The sequence below is a fragment of the Mollisia scopiformis genome (genome assembly GCF_001500285.1).
Source record: "Mollisia scopiformis unplaced genomic scaffold LY89scaffold_2, whole genome shotgun sequence".
Lineage (NCBI taxonomy): Eukaryota > Fungi > Ascomycota > Leotiomycetes > Helotiales > Mollisiaceae > Mollisia > Mollisia scopiformis.
This window is the reverse complement of record NW_017263582.1, coordinates 1586375-1609731: the sequence shown is the minus strand read 5'-3', so window position 1 is coordinate 1609731 and position 23357 is coordinate 1586375. Positions and strand designations below refer to the sequence as shown.

Sequence of the window (23357 nt, the reverse complement as noted above, 5' to 3'; positions counted from 1 at the left end):
CCCGATCCTCAATCCTTGATCCTCGTCAACGACTTCGGGCGAAGTAAGTAAGTAAGTAAGTAACTCTATAACTCCTTCCATTTGACGGCCTTGATGGTTTTAGAGAAGGAGAGAGAGAAGGAGAAGGAGGAAGAGGGTATTTATTGTTTGGGACAAATGAGGTGGTTTGAGATTGAGGTTGAGAACGAGATTGGGGATTTTAGTTTAGGGAATTGTTGGGAGTTGGTTGGTTTGTTTGTTGGTGTTTTGATGGGGGTTGGTTTCGTGGTTTCGTGGTTGAGTGGGTGGATGGATGGGTGGATTGATGGATGCTTGTTAGTGGAGGTCTGCTGTGGTTTGTTAACATTTCATAATGGTAGTGCTACAATAAGAAGATAGAAAGAAAGAAAGAAGAAGTCCAACGCATGGTGTGCATTCTACCTCAGCATATACCACTATCATCCCATCTATTCTCCAACATCATTATTTGCCACCCTCAAGCACACACCACCCTCCCTCTCCCCCTCCACAAATCTCAAGCCCACTTCCCCAAAAGCGCCATAACCGCCGTCCCCAAAAACACACAAACAACCATAAAGACCAACCGATTCCGATCCCGCGTCAAATCAGGATTAAACAGAAAATCCCTTACCAACAACTCCACCAGCCCCGTATAGATCAGAATCCCCGCACTAACAGCATCCAGGACTCCACTCACCACATTCGCCGTAAAACTGCCACTATCATACGTATACCTGAGCCCGAGCCCAATCGCGATGCTAATCGGCGTCGTCGCCCCGTAACTCGCGCACAGCGCCCACGGCAGCCAGCGGAAGCGGCGCGGGAACGGGATGGCTGACATACGGGCCCCGATGCCGAGACCTTCGAACGATTGATGGAAGACGAGAACGGGATACAGGGTCGAGAATTCGGAACCGGTAGAGCCGAGGTTGAGCCCGATGATCACGGAGTGGAAGATGACGCCGAATTCGAGGATTAGGAAGGCGGCTATTTGTTGCCGGAAGGACATCTCTTCGGCTTCGTACGCCGAGGCCGTTTTGCCTTTTTCCGAGTCGCCGCTTGCGTCTTTGTTGTCTTCAGAGGGGAGGAGGTCTTTCGAGGTCTGGGCGAAGGCGATGTTGTCGTGCATAGCTTGGTCCTGGTCGCCCGAATGCAGCTGGTTGTGCGTGAGGGAGCGGGTTCGAGGGTGATGGTGGTCGAGGGCGCCTTCAGTCGTGCCCGGCTTGTCGGTGATGAGGGTCTCGACGTTGGGGCCGTGGGCAAGGCCGTATTTGCGGTCGACGTATTGCTCGGCGCCGAAGTCCATGAGGAAGATGATCATGACGGATGTTAGGACGATGGCAGGGCACCAGGAGTAGTCGGCCCAGTGGCCGGTCATGCCTACGCATGTTTGGGGGCCGATTTCACTGTAGGCTGGGTCGAGGAGACTGTGGATGGGTTAGCGAATGTTGCTAGGAAAGGGAAGAGAAGTAGAGACGTACTGGATGAAGGCCGTGGCTACGATGACGCCAGCTCCGAAGTAGCGAGCGAAGAGGTAGACGTAGATGTTAATCCTCAGCCATCGTACTCGAGCAGCCAACACGGGGAAGAAGGTAGCGACTGTGGAAACAAGTCCAATGACGAAGATGGACGAGATACGAGCTCCCAGACTGCCATTGTATTCGTTCTGACTTTGGGCAAGGTAACAGATAATATCGACCGGGTCAGCAGCCGTCAAGTTGACATTTGCCGGATCAAAGACGGCCGTCATCTTCGCAGTTATTTGTTCTTGGTTGCTGCTTTGTTGGAGGAGGCTCTGGCACCAGACGGAAAAGAGCCGAGGCGAACGACTCTTTATATGGAAATTATCCAGACGCGTCTTTGACCAGAAGATCTCTTCACGCAGCCAAAAGGATCCTGGAAACCAATCCTGTTCGACGAAGGATGTTTTATTGTTCACAGAAGTGCGCGTTTTTTCCTTTTGGTGAAGTGAGAGGGTGGAGTTAGGCCGTTACCTTGATGGTCACGCTAAGCTCAAAGCGATGATGAAAGCCTCTTAACACCTGCCATAAGCATCACTTTCTTGACGAGTAAGAAAGGTTGCTATTATCAAGTGCGCCGGCAAAAGCGAAAGCGATTTCCTGTTTGAGTGTTGGTGTGCCAGTTTCTTACTGCTGCAAGGTTTCGCTGATACCCACAAGGTGTGTACTGATTTTGAACAATTGGAGCAAGGGGGTGAAGCAATCGACACCGCGGAATAGTCATCTTGCATCCGCAGCAGCTGTCAAAGTTGCTGGGAATTGTGTAATGTCTTGGCATTGTGATATACAAAAACAATCACTTTTCCACAGCAAATTTCGAAGAGGTTCCACAAGTGGATTGTGTTTTAGAAGTAGCCATCAAGGTATCAGCATTCCGCACCTTGTGGGATTCATCGTTTTCTCCAACAGAATGAAGGATTCGTTTACCTCCAAACAAAGACTCGCAAGCAGTGCAGGATCGTGCCGTTTCCCGGGAAAGGGTTGCGGGTCTATTCATCTAGAAATCTAGAAGTTCTGAAATGGACGATCTCCTCTCAAGCTTCGACCTATGCAGGAAACGAACATCATTTAGTGAAAGATGTACTGCAGAAGACTACCAAATTTCAAATCCATCTGAGATAACTTTTAAGTCTTGAGACGAATGCCATATATCCACCTTCGAGTTGGGACATGAAAGAGCTGCTGCGTTGTCTGCACTGCAACTGGGGACTTTCTTCACGAAGCGAGCTGTCACCCCTTTGAACACACGAATTCACCAACAAACACTCGTTCAAACAGAACGTGGTCTCCCATCGCTGCCTGCGCTCAGGCCTCCAGAAGTCGAAGAAGTGGTAGAGTGCACCTGCACAATCACATTCCTCAGCTTCGACTCTTCCGACGAGGTTGGAGACTGCACCTTTTCCAGGTGCACAATACTTGTACCCTTGTGGTCTGCAGCCACTGGCAACATCTCATCCCAATTTCTCAGCGCGCTGAACATCTTTCTTTCTTCCGTCACTGGCACACGGTCCCATTCGTCCCGCTCCCAGCCTTTGATACCAATGCCTTCAAAGGCTCGTCTCTGCAATTGCAGCGTTCCTTCAGCCCACCATGCTCGCTGCCTCCAGCGTCCAGTCTTGAATTTTGAGCGGTACCATCCTACTACAGTTTCCAAACACTGATTGACCAAAAACAGCACAACTCCCAAGGCGAAAATCAAACTGATGGACAGAGTATAGAAGTTGGTGTAGTCATCGCGTCGTATAATCTGATGATCGCAGAAGAAAGCCAGGTCTGTATCGTTACTGGCTTGATTTGGAGGGATAAACTGGTTGTATTGGCTGGACGCTGGTCCAATGGCAATCTCTGTGAGAAGACGTTGCGTACCGGCGAGACTAACAGTCCACCAGTTCTTTACCTCCAGGATCCATTGATCGGCAGCTATTGGCAGTGAGAATCCGACGGAAGCAAAGCTTTCCGCTAGCAGTGGCGCATTGAACATAGCTATAGTGAATTGGGAATTTGCTGCTTGGTCTGAGAGTAAATTCGCTATATATATCTGACGACTGTTATCAAACACGTCGAATTCTTCGTCCGAGAAGGTATGTGTGATGGACCGCATCTGTGTACAGGTTGCATTTTTGCTGGAAACGGGAGAGGGATTACAGAATTGGTGCTGTTCGATGCAGCCTAATACAGAAACCGAGTTATCGAGAAGATATATGGTTTTGTTGATCTGCCCTGTGCTGCCACTGTAGGTTAGGTTGTATTCGACGTGAGCTGGTAGCCATAGGTCATTGCTGGGCTCGGTGTAGCCTCCCTTGAGAGACGCAAAAGCTAATGTCAAGGTAGTGTCCGGCACGACCAATGCTGGCATGGCGTAGAAATCCACCTCTACTTCATCTTCTGGTGGTTCTGCCACAAAGTTTCTATGCATCTTTTAGCGTTGATACAGACCATTGGTGGTGAAGCTCTTACACTAAATCATACATCGAGCTTGTTAATACTATTTCCACGTCCTGGTAGTTCGTCAAGATGTAAATGGAGTTGATCAAATTAGGATCGGTAATCCCCATTGACGACAGATTGAAATCAGCGTTAGGTCCATAGAACACGGCCGTGTAAGTGAAATTACTGGTGCCTTTATCGTTGAAGCGATCATAAGTCATGGTACTTGCGCCGTGCTTGCTATACCCACTTGTTGTGATAGGTACACAAGTTGCGGTCTTCCTCCATTGAATCCGGTCTTCAGCTTTTCCATTGATGCCGAAATCTCGACTAGAGTCAAGTAGTCCTGTATCAAGATGAAGAGAGTTATCACCTGAGCCCAGACACATGTCGTCGAAAGGACACGGTTGGTTTGTGCTTGAAGTCCAGTTGAAACCTAATTGCTTGAATGTTTTGCATTCTGGAAGCGACTGTCCTTGAACTAGGCAGTCTTGGACGTATTTGTCGCTAGTTTGCATAGTGGTTTCCATATAGGTCGCATACGGAATATAAGTGCTGGAGTCAAATGGATCGGAAGTGTCTAGTGCCCATGCTCCACAATAAGGGCTTCGTACTCCGAGGACCTGGTCATCGGTGGTCGTTATGTGCGACGCTAAAACACTGGCAGCGCCAAAAGCTACCAAATGTAGAATGGCAATCAAGATAACGCCGATAGACCTCCGTGAAATTTTCTGGGTGCGAGACCGCCAGGCATAAGCCATCCTGGTAAACCACCAAACAGTCCCAATATCGGAAGTGTCATTTCTCAATATTGCTTGCTGCTGATGGAACAAGCCGTCTCTGGCCTGGGTGGTTGTACGGAATTGGTGTGTGATGAAACGGATCTATTCAGAAAAAGAAATTAGTACGTGTTTTGACGCAGTTGGAGGACACGAGAGTCAATATCTCTCGAGGACTATCTCAAGAGCTCGGATCTCAAAGTTTCTTTGAACTAAGGGCAGAGTTTGACTTACAATGCCCCAACTCTGGAGGCCGATAAGCTGTGAACGAGATTAGCTAAATCCTGTTCCATGAATGAAGCAAGGATGGAGGCAAAGTAGAGATTTACTGACCTGAATGAATATGGCAACAGCCGCAATGAGAATGACCCCATTACGCTCTGGGAGAGTCAAAGTCGATCCGAGAATGGCCCCTTTCGAGTAGTTGACCCAGAAGCCAACATAGACTTTCAAATCTGAAGACATATTTGTAGTGGAAATTCTATCTAATTTGAACCAGCAAAGTCCTGTGTCCGTTTCGAAAATATGAGGAGATTTCACTCTTACACTGGGAAAGAGGACTTGTTGGGTTGTCCCACGGAAGAGAGGTTTCGAGAGTCAGCAAAGCTCGGAACGCTTTGTTCGAAATGAATTGTTCTCAGCAATTCCAAACTTGACTTGGGATTGCAGTAGTTGTTGATAGGTTTGCCCAGATGATAACCAGTTCTTAAGTCCTTACGCATCTCGCAACCCTCACACCAACTCTGCTCCATGAATGCAGCCTTGCATTTGGCCCCCTCCGTTGTGATATGCCCCGCATAAAAATGATAGGAAATCTATGTCGCACGTTGCTGACCGTGGACATCCTGGGCTGGTGCATATTGTAGCGCCGAAGAATATGTTCTGCAGGTTTCCCGCCATAGTGATCTTCCGATACGGTAGACAGGTGCCTATTCGCTGGCTGCGCGCTGGCGAGTAAGTACCGGACTCGTATTAATCTGGCTAATTGCGGGTATTTCGACGCTTATCTCCAACCCGCCTAAGCTCTTCGGTCCTGATCGATGAAGAGTCTTTGCTGACGGGTGTGTTAGAATAGTGGGTTTCCCTTTGCTGTCTGCGGTGTCGGGAATCCGAGCTTTTGATAGGGTCGCCTCGTTAGTGATGGTGGTGCTCGTTCCTCTATTGTGCAGTGCACATAACCAATTCCGGAAGGAATTCGGCCTGCGAAGTGCTGTGCAGCATAGTTGCAGAGAATCTGCATGGAAGCCATGGAAGACGGTAGCATTTATCTGCAGCTTATCCGTTCCTCATGGGTGTAAGACTCGACAATCGGACGGACGAGGCAGCTTAGAGGCACGCATGGCATGACATCCACCAATCGCATCACCATTTCTCCATGACATGCTTAACTCTATTTCTAGTTCTATCACGAAAGCATCAGTAATTGCGGGAATCGTTCCATCATTGTGATCGGAACGAATAGCAGCAAGAAGGGTTTCCCGTTGGACCCCACCATGTGAAATCAAAGGATACGATTATGGTAAAAGGCGTGGCACGTACTCTGCACAATCTTTCGCTTTCGCTTCAAAGGTTCTAACCTTGAAGTTGTCTGATTCGTGTGAAGAAGACCACTGAGAGAGCCTCGTTTGTCGACAGGCGATTGTGGTTCTTGAGCTGGACTTGAGAGGTGGCATCTAGCTTTTGCGTGTTGACCGCAAGACCCATGTAACATCATCTGCAGTTTGAGAATACACCTCACTGGAGCGATGAAGGTTTTCAGATTGAAGAGAAATGGAAGAAAGGAATGCAGATGAGGAACAGAAACCACACGGAGTAAATATAAGGTTACCTATTGTCAGCCCCACTTCCCAACAAGCCGTGCCAAGACGGCATGTGACAGGGCTTAATTACAACATCAGGAAAGAGCAAGCTTCACTAAACTTCAGAATGGACAGACATCATTCAAAGGACAACGATATAGTCGAATTGAGGGTTTGACCACAGTTTGAAGCTCCCAGGCCTGATCCTGGAACAGCAACATGTCATTTGCGGCACCTTTCCTGCTTCTCTGCGTCCTCGCTAGCTAGAGATGTTGCGAATCTACTGGTCCGAATTTTCTGAGGTGAATACACTTCTGACAAGAAGTCTAGCACAGGGAGAATCTTTCAAATGAGGCTCTATGTCGTGGTATATCAAGTGAATATCAGGATCTCACATCACGATTCAAATTCAAGCGACCAGCGGCTGAGAAGCCTCATTCGGCCACAACTTCTCTCAAGAATGAACAAAAGAAAATGCAAGCCACATCCCTTCTGAGACAAATGTCTCTCCCAAGAAAGTCATCTACATTCCTCTCAGGAGACAGGAGACGTTGGTCTCGAGACTTGACTGAGATGGAGCTTTCAAGTTTTGCCAGTTTCTCTCCTTGACCGAAGAGGAAACAATTGACAGAATGGCCCTTCCTGGCGTCGGCGGTCTGTCGGTCAAGAAACTGTTCTGGCCAGTCATCTGGTTATGTATTGTTATCATTTTCGTGGCCACCGAATACAGCAGACATTCTCCTTCGGGCGGACAACCCACGAACACCACCGACTCCTTCGTCAATATCACTACCAGCATCGCAGATAAGATCAAAGCAATCCCAGAGTATTATGATATGCTCACTGGATCCACCCAAGATGACATTAAAACCAACACCACGATCAAAACTGCAGAGATCACGACGAGCATCAAGGCCGCAGTCATCATAGAAACTCGCAGATCGGCAGCGATTATCCCTCTCATTCTACACTTCAGTGCAGTCCTCGGCCCCGACTGGCCCATCGTCATCTACACCAGCGCCGAGAACTTCGGTAGCTTCAGCACATCCGAAGCCCTCCTCCGACACCAAGCCAACGGACGCATCGTGGTACGCTCTTTGGCAGATGGCCTCTATTTCCCAAACTGGGATTCCGTATCCAATTTCCTCACCACACCCTGGATGTGGCGCGATCTCGCTCCAGCTGAATATCTTCTCGTCTTTCAAGCCGATAGTGTGCTTTGTTCCAACTCTGTTCGCAGCGTCGAGGACTTCTTCGAGTGGGATTTGATTGGGGCTCCCATTTCGCCGCAGTGGGGACAGGGATATAATGGTGGATTGAGTCTAAGAAGGAGGAGTACAACGTTAAGGGTTCTGCAGGAATATGATTGGAGCAAGAACCCACATCCGCGATATGAAGATCAGTGGTATTACTTTAGGTGAGAGACTGCACTCTGCACTACTTGTTCGTGGGTCTAATCCATACACAGAATGAAGGACTTGATCGCCAGAGACATAGAAGAGTTAGGCGAAAGCAAGATCAAGTTGCCCTCAATGGAAATTGCAAGGACCTTCGCAGTGGAGACGATCGATTACCCTAGCCCTTTGGGCTTGCAGTGAGTAAATGCCCCTCCATTGAATTCTCAAGCTAATAACTATGCGCAGTCAACCTACCAGGTGGTTCCCGGCTGATAAGCATATGACCCCTTTGGATGATTGGTGTCCTGAATACAAGCTAGCCAGGACTGATAGGATTAATGAATAGAGACCCAAAGAATTAGAGCTTTCCAAATAAGTCTTCAGTCAGTCGTGCCAATCCCAAAACTCGCAAAGGATAATCCCAGGAAGTCTGTCAAGTGAAATGCAAAACCACATTCATTTATCTGTTCAGATAGTTCCTCCCTCCTTTCTTCTTAAAATATGTATGTCTGCTCCAGAGCGCGCTTCTGTTAGCTTCCTGCAATGCAGTGTAATCTTCAGCACTTACATGATAGTACAAAAGGATGGCAATATGACAGACAGGGAAGAGATGGAAAAGGTGGTGAAGGATAGAGGAAGATGCTTGTCTTTAGGCTTTAGCTACCCAACTTTGCCCCGGCCCGCGCTCCTCGACTACCTTTACCTCCCGACCTCTCAGCAAGCACGTGACCCCATTGCAAATGAGTAGGTACCTATACGAACAGACGTTCTCGTCCTAGAAGGGTGATTTGTTAGAAAGTTTGCTTCCGACGAAGATAACGTATTTTCAAGCGGGATTGAACAGCAGCAGTACGGAGTAGGCAAGCCAAAGTATTCTTGCCTGCTCCATGAGTTCGCTGAAGAACACATACTGATGGCTCGTCTGCGATAGTCGATGAAACCAAAGAACAGACTGCTATTCTTGTTTAGGAAATAGAGCCTCTGAATTGATGAACTTGTATTTCTACATTACTGAAATAGACATTGCATTTTCCATTAAGCTTATACACCTTTTCAACACCCATTGCCACTTAAGCATGGTGTTCGAGTCAGGTACTTCGGCTGTCATCAGCGCAAACGCCAATATTGGACGTAGCGATTGCTGTCTTTTCATGGCAGCTTGGAGTGTAAAGTTCTACTAATAGAGCAAGTTTCATAGATGCTGATATTCTTCTTAGGGCGATTGTAGTACCGATTGGTCAAGCTATTGCCATCAATACACTTCTTGACCTGGTGCCGAAAATGGTACCGGGCCTTTCAGGTGAAACTGCAATTGCCGCTGGAGCTACAGGTCTTCCATCAATAGCAGGTACCACAGACGTGCTTCAGATTCTTCAAACAATTTGGAGCACCGCAGTTGTACGAATTGTGTATTTATGCATTGCACTGACAGTTGTTGCGCTGCCCTTCACATTTGGCATGGATTGGTTGAACTCCAAGAAAATTACATTAGAAAGCAAGAATCAGGGGGGAATTGCATAGTCCGCAAGCCCTCGGCCAGATCGAGCCTTGAATAACATACGGTTTAAAACCATGCGGTAAAGCGATGAACTGAAATCAATGCCAGATATGAAACCAGAGCATACATTGTTCTCAGCGCTTGGTGATGAAACTTCTGGTGACTTGCCTTTCCTGGTCTTTACCCAGCCTTGGGTGCTGGTGCAGTTTTCATGACTTTCATTCGTTGCTGGAGATATTCCAAATTCAGCCCGAAATAGCGAGCTAGAACGCAAAATGCCCAAAAAAGAAAGTACGAGGCGCAGATAGATCAAATACAAGTATCACCGGGCAGTGGCACCCCTTAGCTGAGAGTTCCTTGTCAATCCCTGGCCACATAACAGATGCTACATCCAACCATGAGGCTGAAAATACTTTTATCAAACGGAAATGGCTGTAGAATTCACAAGGGACAAGCTGAGACTCAATACACCAAAAAGAAGGGTCTACCTACTTAGTATACTACACGTGACCTAACTGATAGATTCGAAGGTGACTTACTCGGGGTTGTTCCTTCCTTCGTTCCACACAAGCACCATAGAGAACTCCGCACATCGGTCCCTCTGAGTCCTCCACTTCAGTCTTGGTTGAAAATTGTAAGCTGAGTACCGGAAATGTGTTGCTTCAATCTCTTTGATCCATTAGACGGCCTCCAAGGCGTGACTATTGGGCTGTTCGCCTCCAAGGTACTTTTCTGTTGTCTTTTGCTTTGGTCTGGTTGGTTTATTTGGTCTTTCAAAATTACCCCATGGTTTCGTCCTTTCGATGCGCCACCGTATCCCTACTTCGTTCCAAGTAAGTAAAAGCAAGAGTACCGCAGCGGAATAATAACACTAACGTGCTCTCCAGTATTCGGCAAGTCATCTGTTGCTGTTTCGTAACATCGTTCTCATGACTTGCACCAGGTCACTCCTACATTTACTTTCGAGATTCACACGGACTTATATCAAAAGCTCGGTACGAGTAACCGTGAGATGAACAATATTGATACTCACATCACCCAGGAGGTATTTCTCAAGCACCAGGAAGCCATTTGCCATCGTTCTTGCTGGTATGCTACATTACGTTGTCACTTCGCCCGGTAGTGCCCACCTCGTCTACTCCAAGCCTCTGGTTTTCAACTTCGACTACTTCCTCGGCAAGGCGCTTTCAGGGTTTGGTGTGGATCCGGCCAGATTGGATGCGTTCTGGCAGAAGAGATCACCGTCCCAGGGCAACCCAAAGGGTAAATGCCTTGTACATGTTACGGAAGACATCTATAAACACGCTTTACTTTCTGGACCCCATCTTTCTGGTTTGTTAAATAATCACAAAGTCGCGCTCAAGTATTGTCTCTCTTTCAAGCAACTTGCTGGTCGATGGGGACTAGCTACTGCTACACAGACAGAGCCTATCTCGCTCTACACGCTCTGCACTGCTACCATGGTCGAATCGATGCATAATTGTCTATTCGATCCAATCATCAAAAGCATTGAACCTGGAATGACAACAGGCATGATGGAATTCACCGACGACATGTGGAAGTTGATGGATCCTACCTCCTTTGTGGACTCGACTCAACAAAAGAAAACCCTTAAGCGATATCACGATGCCTTGAAGGAGTACCAAAGGCTGCCTCAGAGACTGCGCTCTAAAGAGTCACCTTTGCTCGGAAATCTCATCAAGCAATACCGTGAATTCTCAATAAACGAAGACGACAGCGCTGCAGTTCTGGTGATGGTTTATTGGGTGTAAGCGTTCCTTTGTTCACGCTTCAAGCTGTGTTCCTAACATGGGCGGTACAGTGCGGTATCGAATGTGGCCAAACTTCCATATTGGATGCTGGTGCATATTCTATTCGATGGGACTCTCTGCGCCGACATCCAAAGGCAAATCTTACCGGCTATGCACGGAGGAGAAGTTGATTCCAGCTATCTACTCCACCAATGTCCTCTTCTCAAATCAGTCTACTTAGAGACCCTCTGGCTTACCAAGATGGATCACGTATATCGGAGACTTGAAGAAGACATCCAGGTGGACGGCATAACCCTGCGGAAAGGCGGCACAGTCATATTGTCAGTGACCGAGCTTCATCGAGACGAGGAAGTTTTTGGTTGTGATGCGGCAGACTTTGCGCCAACTCGCTTCCAAGACGATCCTAAGCTCGCGAGCAGTAAAAGCTTCAGGCCCATTGGCAGTGGTTCAACTTATTGCCCCGGTCGAGAGTTCGCGTTTCAGCAGGCTCTATTGTTCGTAGCGTTGATGCTGCACGCCTTTGACATGCAGGTGGTTGGGGCGACAAAACCGCAGGTTGACCAACTATTGCTGACGGTTGGGTTGAGTAGACCTCTGCCGGGGACGGACGTCAAGGTCTCATTGCAGCCTCGTAACCTGTCCTGCACTCATTAATGGAAATACCCTTGCCATCCAACATCCATTATCGGCACTCAATAATGAGTACAGCCTTAGCACATATTGTCCAATAGTTAGCAGAGAAAAGGTAGCTATGAAATGGAACACACATGGACTTTGCATATGCAAGCTTATCGTGCTCGGCACACGCATGCCCGCGTCATCATAGACAAGGGGTGGTTGCACAATACGTTGTAATACAAGCGAACTGCATACAAGCCAGCGCTATATATGCAGTCCGTCGAAAGACTTTGAAGAGATTCTTCAATGATGACTATCTCGTTGTTGTAGGGCTGTTCTGTTACTTTCTCACAGCGGCCCTGCAGCAGAGAATACCTAGGTACTTCAATCTTGTTATCTATAGCAAACACGAAGAAAAACCCGCGCTTGGCAGTGACGATCTGAAGTATATATCTGTTGGAATATCCAAGGTTCGAGTTCGATAGAGCACCGGCATGCTCCATCAGCGAAAGTATCCTTCGGATACCCTGTACCAACTTAAGAGCGCATATTCCAACATCCAACATCAAGATTGCAGGATACAGAGCCGTGACGGTCACTCCTAAATTATCTCAACAGTCGCCAAGTTAATCAACATGCCACTTGTGAAAATGTTCCTTGAATACTTTCCAGCTAATTTGGAAGTCTCTTTCATGTCCTTGGGAACCATGAGAACTGAAGAGATTTCAAAAGGACTTGAGTGGTAAGCATGTTGTAAAAGTATTCTGGGCTCAGAAAGTCACTGCACTCCAGCCACCAGAGGTAGACGTCGAGCCTCTTGGAGTCTTTCATGAGTGATCAAATACGGCCGTGGCAGTTCGCCGCTCTGGATCAACATTTCAGAGACGGTGTCGTAATTGTCCTCTCCCTCTAGCATCATAGTAACGATAGCCTTGGCACACAAGGACGCATTAGGCATCCCGTGTCCGCTATAACCGGCACAAAGCCAAAGTCCATCTTCCCATCTTGCCTCATCTTTCCTCTGAGGAACTCTGCCAACCCAAGGCACATTATCTCTTGACCTTCCTATGATGCCAGTCCATTCATGGCTTGCTACAAGCTCTTTCGTCTCGAGACCACCCAGGTCCAGCATTTGTGGGAGAGCTCTTCTCAGATACTCGGATTCCCCAGAATCGATTATATCGTCGTCACTTTCACCAACGGTCTCATACCTGGCATTGCTTCTTCCCTCTCCGTACATGAGATGCCCGCCCCGGAAGCGTCCATCAATGTGTTGAAACGGACGCTGAATAAGGTAGTCATCGGTTTCAGGGTCAGATGTGCCAAAACCGACCATGCCGTATGAATGGAGCAATCTTGGCGATTCCTGCGGTGGATGTAAGGCCGACATTTGACACCGAATCGGCACGATCAAATCGTTGAACTGGTTCAGAATGCGGGAGGTGTAGCCGTTGGTGGCTAGAACGACACACTTTGCTTTGATCGAACCTCGAGGGGTGTGCACAATCCGCGTGTTTTCTGTACACTCGACATTGAGGACAGGAGTGTGAGTTATAGATGTGACATATTTGTAGGGCCATAGCTGTCCGTCGTGTTGTGTTGTTATTATGCCCACGCATTCTTGTCTAACTCGATATTTTCGCATGACCTCTTTATCCTCCGAAATGCCGATGAGATTGGCGATGTCGGGGTCGATTTTCCTCAGGTCGTGATGTCTTGCTTTTGCCAGCGCAAATAACCCCTCATTCCAATAGGTAAGACAACCACTGATGTTTTCCCATTCACATTGAACTTCGTTCTGCATGATGTATGACCTAACCGCTTCTACGTTCTTCATCTCAAATCTAGCTATTTCTGGGCTTTGTTCAAGTAGATCGGCTTTGCAATGGCCACCATTTCGTCCTGTTGCGCCGGAACATATCTCTCTTGCTTCGAGCATGACCACCGATAAGGCTTTAGCGCTAGGATCCTCGCCAAGGTAGCGAGCCACAGATACACCAGTGATACCGCTTCCAACGATCACAACGTCAGCTGAATCAGGGAGCTCTGATGTTGCGTGATTGAGGAGAAAGGCATTGGGCTCAGAATGCCAGAACGAGGCAGAGGGATGGGGACATGGTAATCCTCCCTGCCTACCTGCTGCCATCTGTGCAAAGATCCAGCTTGTTGGACAGATTACACAGGAGACATCATTCCTGTTGTTAAGATTGTCTCGGAATGCAGAGCCGCACTAGTGGCTCGGTATAACCTATTTCCGAGAGACTCAACTATCCTGCACTAATTTCCTCTACTTCCTATGTTCCGTCGCAGAGCAATTGCAACCAATCGCAAAACAAAATACAATGCCATTTCCAGACTACATAGAGAAGAAACCGAAGATAATCTTCTTTACCGACTTCGATGGCACGATCAGTAACCAAGACTCTTGCGACTGGCTGGCAAGTAACTCCTGGCTCATATTCTTACGCAAAGTCTGGCGATCACCTTTACTGATGAGGTAAAACTTAACAGATTGAGCATGAGGGCTATGGATACGCGAAGATGCAAGAGGGCTTTCAAGCTGTATATGATGGAAAAAGAACATACGGGTTCGTGCCTGCTTCTCTTCAAATCATGAAAGCAAACCTTAGCCCCCAAAACAAATTCGGAAGTCATATTTCCTCCCTGTCGTTTTCCACAAATTTGTAACCTTGTACCATCATCTACCAATCTGATTTTGCGTCTTTTACGACTTGCTAGTGAAGTCAGCTGCGAGCAATTTGAGAGCATAAAGACACCCTTCGACCAATGCATCGAGAAAATCTTAACTCATGTCGAGTTGGATGAGCATTTCATAACCTTCTACGAATGGTGCATCTCGGCCTCGATCCCACTCGTTATCCTTTCAGGAGGCCTCACACCAATAATCCGAGCTCTTTTGGGTCGAGCAATTGGCCACGAGCTCCGCGGCGTTGAAATCATTGCCAACTCAGTGGTAGTCAGAAACGGCTTCGAATCGCTCAACGACCAAGGTGGTGCTTGGAGAGTCCAATTCCACGATGAAAACATATATGGGCACGACAAGGCTTGTGCGATTCAGCCCTACACCAAGCACAGAGAAGGATTGCCGAAGCATGAAAAATCAATCCTTCTGTATGCAGGTGACGGTGTGAGTGATCTGAGTGCGGCAAAGGAAACGGATCTCTTGTTTGCTAAGCAGGGCGAGGATAAGTGTGTCCTCAACCAAATACATATTCCTGATTCAGTCGCGCATATTGCATGGCACATTTGCGTTCTAGATGGAAACTGACGTTGCAATTCATCCTAGATCTCGTTAAGTACTGCAAGCAACAAAAGATACCCTTTACCGAGTTCAAAAACTGGAAGGAGATTCTGGAAATCACCCAAGACTTATAGTGAGCTAAGGTGAGACCCAATACGAATGACATACTAAAGGAGGCGCAGTCATGATAGCAAATCAGTGAGACAAGTAATTGAGCAGAACCGTGGTGTTTTAGAGGGCAACGACAGCCATATCTGATACGAAGACAAGAGTATCCAGGAAGGGTTAGTCAAATAGAAAATTAGTTCGAAGTTTGCAAGTTCACTATTGCATCGAAGGCTATGAATTCAGATCAACAAGTCCATTGCTTTTGTCGTGCTCCTAGTCTAGTCTCGATCCCACATCTTCTCTCTTAAGGTCATTTCTTCTCCGTTTCTGTCGCGCAGTCCCTCTGCTTCCGCCTTCCATCCCCAATATTCAGCTAATCTTTTGTTCGCATACGGAATCCAATCAAAGTCAATCTTGGACTCCAGGACCGACACAAAGCCACGTATGCCCCACCAGAGACCAGGGATGCCTCTGAACATATTCACTTCGTAAGCTAGCTTGCTTGCTGCCGATGCGAAATCGGGCAATGTAATGTTTGCGTGCTGTATGTAACTCGCTAAGTATTTGTCTATGAATTTCTGACGTATGACCCTGCCGGGTAGCATATTATAATCGCAGTCAAAGCCACCCCATTCGGAGAAGTGATTTGCAATATCGAAGGCAGCAGGGCAATGCATTGCAAACTCGAAATCTATGAAGCGAACTTCAGTCGGAGATATTCGATTTCGTTCTTCTGGGGCATCGGGTCTGTCTATTCTTGGCTTGTCGTTTGAGAGGATGAGAATATTTCCGCACAAAAGGTCGCAGTGCCCAAATATGTGCTGAAATGAACGCATATTAGCTACCTCTACTTTCGAAGAGTTCGAGAACCAGTAAAGGAGAAGGTGACTGACGGTTTGTTCACTCGTGCTTCTGTTCTCGTTCAACTTTGAGTAGCACCACGATAGCTCATTCTGAAGTTCTTGACGTCGTCTGGCTTCCTCGCTTGTTCGGGATGGGAGATGATCTATCCATCGTTGCATCGAGGACCAAATATTTGGCATTGGATCGTTGATGTTTGTGCTATCACCTTGTGAGTCTTGCACTACAGCTTTCGAACATAGAACCAACGCACCTGCTGAAGCCGACATTTTCGTCTGTCTGAGGCATCTTCCCGTGATATTCACCCAATTTGGCCGCAACACAACTCCAGATTTCTTCCTGGGCTAGGTCTTGAAGCTGGCATGCTCGGCCAGGGACATAAGCATACAAGAGACCGTTCCTGAATCGTCCATACAAAGGCGATGCAAGGTCGCGTTCTGCTAATATCCCATGGGTGTTTGCTTCCAGATCGCGATTCACCAATACTTTTGGCTCAACACCGTTGGCACGTAATATGATGGCATCTTAGTCGTTGTCGAACTCGGTCTTCCCTGGCGCCTCCTTTGTGAGCTTTAGAAGCTTAACGTATTCGAATTAGTAACTTCAAATGCATAGCTAACATCGAATTACGTACTGTATTTGATACACCTCCTAGCCAGTCATCTATGACCTGAATCAAAAGTTTTCGATCTCTCGAGAATGTTCTTGACGAGCTGATGTAGATGTGAAGAAGAGATGCTCCAGATCTCACGAACAAGATGGAGTTTTCACAGTCAAGAGTTTCAATACATAAAAAATACAACTAAGGAGAATTAGAGACCAGTTCACGATCAAGATACATTGTGTAAAGGGATGTGTTTGATTACTGCAGAAAATGTCAACGCGAACGACCAAAGAAGCATGAACATATGGCCGTTGAATGAAGACCGTGGTTATGCCGGAATCATGCGACCACTATGCGACACATTCCTTGAGCCATTTTTCAAGACCCAGCTGTGTCCCGCTTTTCTCCTTGTATTGCAGCATGACATCTAGAATCGGTCCAATGTGTGCCTCGTCCTCGCCGAACTCCAAGACGACATTCTCTTCCGCCCCACCGCCATCCTTCCATCCATCACGAAGTTTCACCCCAAATGCATGAAGAGAATCAGCAAAAACTTCATCGTTACCAGCGAAGATCCAGATATCACGGACGACGTTGTTCATACCTCGCCACCAGGACGCATTGCTGAGTAGAGGCTCACTATAGTTGTTGCCGCCTGTTGTAATACCAGGATCCGTCTCTCCATCAACAGTTCCCAGGTACATTCCTCCCCATTTTCGGAGCATGTTTGGCACCAGGACATCCTTTTGGGCATTTCTTTCGAAGCTGTCATGAGTTGTGTCAAAGCTGACCCAAGGACTGTACAGGAAAGCACCTCGTAGTGGCTCTAGGAGTTGTATCTTGGGGATGTCTAAGTGTGGATGGAGGAGATGAGAGAGCAGAGACAAGGCGAGGCCGCCACCAGCTGAGTCTCCAGCAATTAGGATATCGCTTGGCGACTTCCCCTCATTCAACAAATATGAAAGCACAGCGGAAGCTTGTCGGAGTTGGGTTGGAAATTGGGCTTCGGGAGCCAGAGTGTAGGCAAGAAGCAGGATAGAGACAGATGTCGTACTATCTGACGTGTTGAGATCCGTGACTAGACGATGAAGATATTCCAGGTGTTGAGGTGAACATGACTGGGTATATCCACCGCCTGCGAGTGTTAACCATAATTGAAGCTCGAGCACAGTCGAAGAACCTACCATGGAGGTAGAGAATCACTCTGGTAGCATCTGGCTTGCCCATCCAATGCGCTGTCACGTCATTCTCCGTCAAGTTTATTGTCTTGGGCTCCTGGTGTACTTCTTTACAGAAGTTTTCATACACTTGCGTCGTAGTCATTCCCAAATATCGAGACACGGTAATGGTGAAATTAGAGAGCATAGCGCGGATAGCGGCAAAGAAGATATCTCGATACAAGACGGGAGCGCCGTTCCAATGGAGCCAGCGCAAGGGAGCTGTGAGGAGCCTTGATATGGCTGCAAGAACTGCATTTCCATATCAGCACATTGAATTTGAAAAGCTCATTGAACATTGCTACGTACCAATTTTGAAGCCGAACAAGACGAGGCTCACGGTGGTAGGGGCAGGCGGAGAGCCAAACATTGTGGCTGCTGAGATAATTCGAGAAGATAGACGTAGACACAGTGAGTATGGACGCAGGATATTTCTACGTGGAAGAGGTGGTGCTGAAAATGAAAATGCAGGAGCGTCGGGCGTTGCAACGTTGGTTGATTAATAGCCGGTAAAAACCCGCACGGTACCTACCGTTCAGTGCGTTGACGAAAAGGAAATTCTCAACACCGGGAGGATTGGGATCTTGTTTTATCCTTCCCATTAATCGCATTAGCAGTGATTGCCAACTTCTAGGATGGCAAGTTGGCCAGGCTGAAGCTCTTCCATCGGTTGCATGGCGAGGAGTACTGTCCCAGCATACAGTACCATGCTACCACGATGGTAGACTCTCGAAATTCTGTCAATCAGATGGTGGAATTCTTGGTTCAGCCCACCGGAATGAGGTTGGAATTCGTTGACTGCGTCAGAAGCTGTAAATGGTGGGTTGGCAGGGTGGCGCGTCTCGATAATATCCTAGATTTCAGATGATATAAAACTTTGGCATCACTGCAGTTTGGGAATTTCTTACCATGCCTCCAAGACCTGCTTCCGTAGCCCAATTTCTCCACGCAGTATACATAGCATGCTTAACTCCAGGCGCAGTTCTGTCGATATGTCCGGAAAAGTAAATAATAAATTGAACCTTCCCTTCAGAACGAATATAATTCGGATGACGGAAAAAGGGCAACATTCACTCAAAGTACTTCCTCCAATCCGTGATATCTCCATAATCCTGCGCTATCAAGACCTTCCTCGAATCTAGTCCATCCCACGTCGCCTTCCAGGGCTCGTTTGCCCAACTCAACATGAACTTCGTATTTGGTTCCCCGACGAGTAGCATCGCCTGAAGAATATGGTCCATCATAGGAGTGCCTGCCATCCAGTGGTTATGGTATGCCAAGCCATAAAATTCATTCTCGCGGATGAGTTGACACTGTCGTTGTCTCGTCCCAAACTCCAGCCCATTGTAATATCCTATGGACTCATGCTGACGAACGGTCTCGAACCCAAATCCATTGTGCGTGACTTTATTGACATTATCCCATTCAGTGAAGTTTTCGCCCCATAGTCGGTTATTCTGCTCAAAAGGGTAGTATTGAGGGAAAATGTAGGCGATGGGTTTGACTGAATATCCTTTCGAAGGAGAATCTTCTTTCCGAACGAATGAAATAAACTGAGTCTTGATTGAGCTTGCGAAATTTCGAGGTGAAGGAAAGCCCTGGCTCTGAAACAAATGATAGAGAATTATTGATAGTACAAGGGTTACAACAGTCGTCAATCTAAAGACTTACTGATTGCCTAGCCTAAAATGAAGACAAAGTTTCAACATAGAAGATGAAGAGAAAACCTATCACGCACAATGAACATTCAAAGGATAATCCGGAAGAAATGTAATGAGCACACTCATTGACCTCCTGAAATCTGGACATCGTTTTTGTGACTTCTGGCCTCGTGGCTGAACCATGCTAAGGCTTAAATCAAAGACAGCCCAAAAGCAAGCCCCACTACAAGATTCAAACCTTATTTCCCTTTTCGACAGGAAGAAATATATTCCATGTGTTAGAATATCAACCACTCACAGATTGACATGAGCGTACGCCAATGAAGCAAGAATTACTGAAACCCAATGTATTCAAAGCATCGTGGCAAGAAAGTGAGCACGAGTGTAAAACAAGGAATGTGAAGCTTACGATGAACTAATGAACGCGAGACTGTCTGGCAGAAGCCCGAATGAGTGGGATTGTGCCAATTCGATAAAAAATGATGGGGGAAAAAGCAAATCGGGATCCTGTCATGCTGCTGTGGAGAGAACGGCGGAATGATCGAAGAGACGGATAGAGGCATGAAATTTGGTAGGCAATTGAACTGCTGGAGCATGACAGCGACATGCTGGACAATGCGGAGCTAAAATGATATATTGCTCGAGAAAGGAATGGAAGAAGAGGAGGAGGAGGAGGAGGACCATGGGAAGCAAGGATTATCAAGTGCTCGGATATACCGTGTCAGCACGCACATTGCGAATATATCAGAACACCCTTTTTAAACTAGGGGCTACTGTCAGATCATATCCGCCCATTTTTAACATCCATTTCTTTACTCCTTTCTTCCAGCGTCCACAAAGCTTCCACATTCTTACAAAGCGTCTGGCCAACCATCCGCATCAACGTCGATATCAAGCCGATATCTGATGCATGTGCGCACAGTTGATAAAGCGATCGGCCCGCTCAACGTTGACAAACAGTCTCGACGTGAAAATAAGGTTGTGCTGGAACAAACCCAAACGCTGCCGTGCAGGCATTACGAACTCCTACTAGGGACGAGTCATGGATAGTGAGAGCCAGAGTGGACTTTCCTGAGTCATTGTACCTTTGCGAGAGAAGTTGCGATCCCATTGGAGCACAGATACTCTCCTTGTTGCTTGTCGTTGGACCTTGTTTGCGAGTGCAAAATTTGATCCACTCTCTCCAGATCGTCACGGATGTGAAGTGGGTTCACAGTGATCCTCCACGTTATTATCCAGTGCTGCCAGAACAATGGTTTCCTTTGAAAGACCTTCCCCCCTGTGGCACGTCTATTTTACATTTTTTTTTACAGTTTCTCGAGGTAATTCTACTTCGCAGCGTTTCTCGCGTTTCAATTCACCAATTTTTCTGCATGCCGTCCACAAACGGAGAAGCACGCGGATCGACCGGGACACCCCATATAGACATGGGCATTCCCTACAATATCCCTGGGAGAAGACGACGGGATGGAGTCACACATTCGAGAGACCAAAGTACCAAATCTTTCGGGGTTCTCTAGACTTCTGGCAGGCGAGTGTTCTCCCAATGAGGCAGCATGCGGCAGGGTTGAAACATAGATTATGTTATACTTTTCCGATGCTCTTCCGGGTTGTCGATCTTGCCGTATGTATCCTGACCTTCAGCTTAAAGAATTTTCCGGAACGTTCTTGGAATAAACTTCTTAGCACGCGGAAGCAGCCATGCCTGATATTTCTAGGATCCTGCATCTTACCCGATTCCTACCTTACAACAACGAGTCGGCTGCTAGTCTTGGCTCCATGGCAGTTGAACCCATAGGAAACCTAGAATGTCGGGATCCAGGGACATGCCCGCAATGGCATTCTGCAAAGTATATCTGGGGTACACGTACTAGGACGGATTAGTGTTCATCCCTTCACTACGTCTCGAGTCAGAATATATGTCTTCTACAGCACCTCCACTTCCGTTGCTCCATGATACACTTTTGCAAGTTGGCCCGTTCTCTCCTTTTGCCCGTATCCAATTCTTGTCAGCTTGCTGGGAATCATCATGAAAACATTTCTGAGCCCTAATTTCATGCCAATGGTGGTCACCCAAGATGATTTAATCATTGCTGCTATCGCCCTTGGTTTCAATCTTGGATTCGGATTTCTTATAACGTGCAAGTCGGTCTAGTGTCTGATCAAGAAATATATCTGATTGATTCTGAAGGGCATGCAATCAAACAGACTGTAGCAATATATCGACGATATGGAGCAGCCAAACTCAACTCTCCTTATGTGTGGATGATTTGGGGAGAGATATTTGCCTGCCTGGTGTTTGCAATCATCTGCTGGCTCCACTTGACAGGTGTAATTCCACCGAGGTATGGCATATTTGGATGTTTTGATAGAGGCTCTACTAATGTTCCTCAGTCTTGTGTTCTTCTTCTCCATCTGTAAGCTTTTGACTGTGAGATTGTTCGGCGCTGACAACATGTAGTAACTGCTTGGAGTTTGCAAGTGCAGTTCCTCCTTCAGATTATCATCAACAGAATTTCGTTGCTCTTGACCAATCGCCGGAAAGCCCTGAAATTAAAAATTGGAGTGGCCGTACTCATCACGGCGATTAACATTTCTGTTTACAATATATGTATGTCTCCCAACAAGATTGCCTCCTTTCCTAGTGGATTGCCTTTTTGACGACAGAATCCGCTGTGAGAAATCGAGTCACATCCTCCAGGTACTCACATGTTATATTGCGCTGATTATCTTTACTTAGGGATCCCCTCGAGATTACAGATTTCACCCAGGTATGAGTACATCAACAGCATCTGGGATCGATGCGAAAAGATCATCTTTCTTATTGTCGATGGCTGCTTGAACTGGCTGTTCATCAAAACAGTGCGAGAGAAGTTAGTGAGCCAAGGCTTAGTTAAGTACAATCGCCTTGTTCGGTTCAATCAATGGATAATTGGTCTGTCACTAGCTATGGACTGCCTGATTATGCGAGTTCTCCTTTCTCCACCCCGCCCTTGCCACCTCACTAACTATCCTTCAGCGGCATGATGTCTCTTAGTAATTCATTTGTGTGAGTGTTCTCTCCTCAATTCTCCACATGAAACCTACTGACATCAACCTTCCACAGATATATGCAGATCCATCCTCTAGCATACATCGTCAAACTCAACATCGAAATGTCAATGGCGGAACTTCCCGCCAAGATTTCCGCAAACAACAACACTACATTACACTTCCTCGCATCTTCCTCCACTCCTCTCAAACCACACCCCAATCTCGTGGCCAACCAACTATCCAAGACCTTCGGCGTCAGCCAAGACGTTGCGTGGCGGACGGAAACCAGTTACAAAGGTTCAGCGGGAAGAGAAAGAGATGGAGATATAATGCTTAATGCGAAACAGGAAGTTTCAATCCAAGTAGAGCGAAGGAAGAGTCTGGCACCGAGTTGGAGAGAAGACGGAGGGTCGATATTAGATGGAAAGAGAGGAGTGGAGGATGATATGATGCCATTGAGAGATGAGGATAGACGGAGAGAAGCGAGGGAGAGGGATAAGATGGGGGGAGTGGAGAGGGGGATGGGTGTTGTTACTCAGATCTGGGGATCTGGTGCAGAGCAGAGGCAGGCGGTGTCGGAAGGGACTAGTCGGAGGAATATTAGGGCATGAGTTTAGCACAGGACTTTACGCTTCCCCGGCGTATTCTATCGAGGTAAATTCGGATTAAAAGTTGCATACTGTCGGAATTGGAGATAAGATAATATTGCACTAGAGCTTTAGGGATATAGGTAGAAAAAGTACATTCTCGAGATTGGAGATTTTATCCTTCATATTTTAATTGACTTGTCCAGCTTGGACT

At 47.1% G+C, this 23357-nt stretch overlaps 11 protein-coding genes across 11 annotated transcripts; 5 read left to right on the top strand and 6 right to left on the bottom strand.

Annotated features, from left to right (window-relative positions):
• Positions 1-81: 81 nt before the first annotated feature.
• On the bottom strand, positions 82-2105 carry LY89DRAFT_184650 (ZIP zinc/iron transport family). The gene is made up of 2 exons (XM_018205654.1): positions 1482-2105; positions 82-1427 (listed from the first exon to the last, which is right to left on the bottom strand). The coding sequence occupies exons 1-2, from the start codon at positions 1748-1750 to the stop codon at positions 515-517; spliced, it is 1182 nt and encodes a 393-aa protein (XP_018077876.1). The 5' UTR covers positions 1751-2105; the 3' UTR covers positions 82-514.
• Positions 2106-2659: 554 nt separating this feature from the next.
• On the bottom strand, positions 2660-5324 carry LY89DRAFT_184506 (uncharacterized protein). The gene is made up of 4 exons (XM_018205653.1): positions 5060-5324; positions 4961-4987; positions 3978-4831; positions 2660-3928 (listed from the first exon to the last, which is right to left on the bottom strand). Exons 1-4 carry the CDS (start codon positions 5189-5191, stop codon positions 2791-2793), a joined length of 2151 nt encoding a protein of 716 aa, XP_018077875.1. The 5' UTR covers positions 5192-5324; the 3' UTR covers positions 2660-2790.
• A 1833-nt stretch (positions 5325-7157) lies between these two features.
• On the top strand, positions 7158-8268 carry LY89DRAFT_728256 (uncharacterized protein; the record flags this gene model as incomplete). Its single annotated transcript, XM_018219249.1, has 3 exons — positions 7158-7942; positions 7994-8119; positions 8169-8268. 3 exons carry the CDS (start codon positions 7158-7160, stop codon positions 8266-8268), a joined length of 1011 nt encoding a protein of 336 aa, XP_018077874.1.
• Positions 8269-10068: 1800 nt separating this feature from the next.
• LY89DRAFT_755458 (putative cytochrome p450) lies at positions 10069-11846 on the top strand (the record flags this gene model as incomplete). The annotated part of the gene is made up of 4 exons (XM_018221352.1): positions 10069-10253; positions 10364-10415; positions 10463-11188; positions 11243-11846. The coding sequence occupies exons 1-4, from the start codon at positions 10073-10075 to the stop codon at positions 11844-11846; spliced, it is 1563 nt and encodes a 520-aa protein (XP_018077873.1). The 5' UTR covers positions 10069-10072.
• A 272-nt stretch (positions 11847-12118) lies between these two features.
• On the bottom strand, positions 12119-13984 carry LY89DRAFT_680258 (FAD dependent oxidoreductase). The gene has a single exon (XM_018214036.1). The coding sequence runs from the start codon at positions 13954-13956 to the stop codon at positions 12589-12591; it is 1368 nt and encodes a 455-aa protein (XP_018077872.1). The 5' UTR covers positions 13957-13984; the 3' UTR covers positions 12119-12588.
• A 124-nt stretch (positions 13985-14108) lies between these two features.
• Positions 14109-15423, top strand: LY89DRAFT_606355 (phosphoserine phosphatase). The gene is made up of 5 exons (XM_018210421.1): positions 14109-14248; positions 14322-14398; positions 14550-15022; positions 15118-15205; positions 15255-15423. The coding sequence occupies exons 1-5, from the start codon at positions 14153-14155 to the stop codon at positions 15328-15330; spliced, it is 810 nt and encodes a 269-aa protein (XP_018077871.1). The 5' UTR covers positions 14109-14152; the 3' UTR covers positions 15331-15423.
• Positions 15424-15458: 35 nt separating this feature from the next.
• On the bottom strand, positions 15459-16645 carry LY89DRAFT_755455 (kinase-like protein; the record flags this gene model as incomplete). Its single annotated transcript, XM_018221351.2, has 2 exons — positions 16085-16645; positions 15459-16021 (listed from the first exon to the last, which is right to left on the bottom strand). The coding sequence occupies exons 1-2, from the start codon at positions 16308-16310 to the stop codon at positions 15459-15461; spliced, it is 789 nt and encodes a 262-aa protein (XP_018077870.1). The 5' UTR covers positions 16311-16645.
• A 44-nt stretch (positions 16646-16689) lies between these two features.
• Positions 16690-18554, bottom strand: LY89DRAFT_184407 (alpha/beta-hydrolase). The gene is made up of 3 exons (XM_018205651.1): positions 18172-18554; positions 17830-18114; positions 16690-17780 (listed from the first exon to the last, which is right to left on the bottom strand). The coding sequence occupies exons 1-3, from the start codon at positions 18230-18232 to the stop codon at positions 16996-16998; spliced, it is 1131 nt and encodes a 376-aa protein (XP_018077869.1). The 5' UTR covers positions 18233-18554; the 3' UTR covers positions 16690-16995.
• LY89DRAFT_184426 (uncharacterized protein) lies at positions 18555-19705 on the bottom strand. Its single transcript, XM_018205652.1, has 3 exons — positions 19601-19705; positions 18771-19415; positions 18555-18715 (listed from the first exon to the last, which is right to left on the bottom strand). Exons 1-2 carry the CDS (start codon positions 19607-19609, stop codon positions 18933-18935), a joined length of 492 nt encoding a protein of 163 aa, XP_018077868.1. The 5' UTR covers positions 19610-19705; the 3' UTR covers positions 18555-18715; positions 18771-18932.
• Positions 19706-20562: 857 nt separating this feature from the next.
• On the top strand, positions 20563-21555 carry LY89DRAFT_184368 (uncharacterized protein). The gene has a single exon (XM_018205650.1). The coding sequence runs from the start codon at positions 20776-20778 to the stop codon at positions 21319-21321; it is 546 nt and encodes a 181-aa protein (XP_018077867.1). The 5' UTR covers positions 20563-20775; the 3' UTR covers positions 21322-21555.
• Positions 21390-23280, top strand: LY89DRAFT_777246 (uncharacterized protein). The gene is made up of 7 exons (XM_018222128.1): positions 21390-21631; positions 21715-21868; positions 21918-21940; positions 21985-22134; positions 22264-22489; positions 22543-22572; positions 22630-23280. The coding sequence occupies exons 1-7, from the start codon at positions 21553-21555 to the stop codon at positions 23165-23167; spliced, it is 1200 nt and encodes a 399-aa protein (XP_018077866.1). The 5' UTR covers positions 21390-21552; the 3' UTR covers positions 23168-23280.
• The last annotated feature ends 77 nt before the right edge of the window (positions 23281-23357 follow it).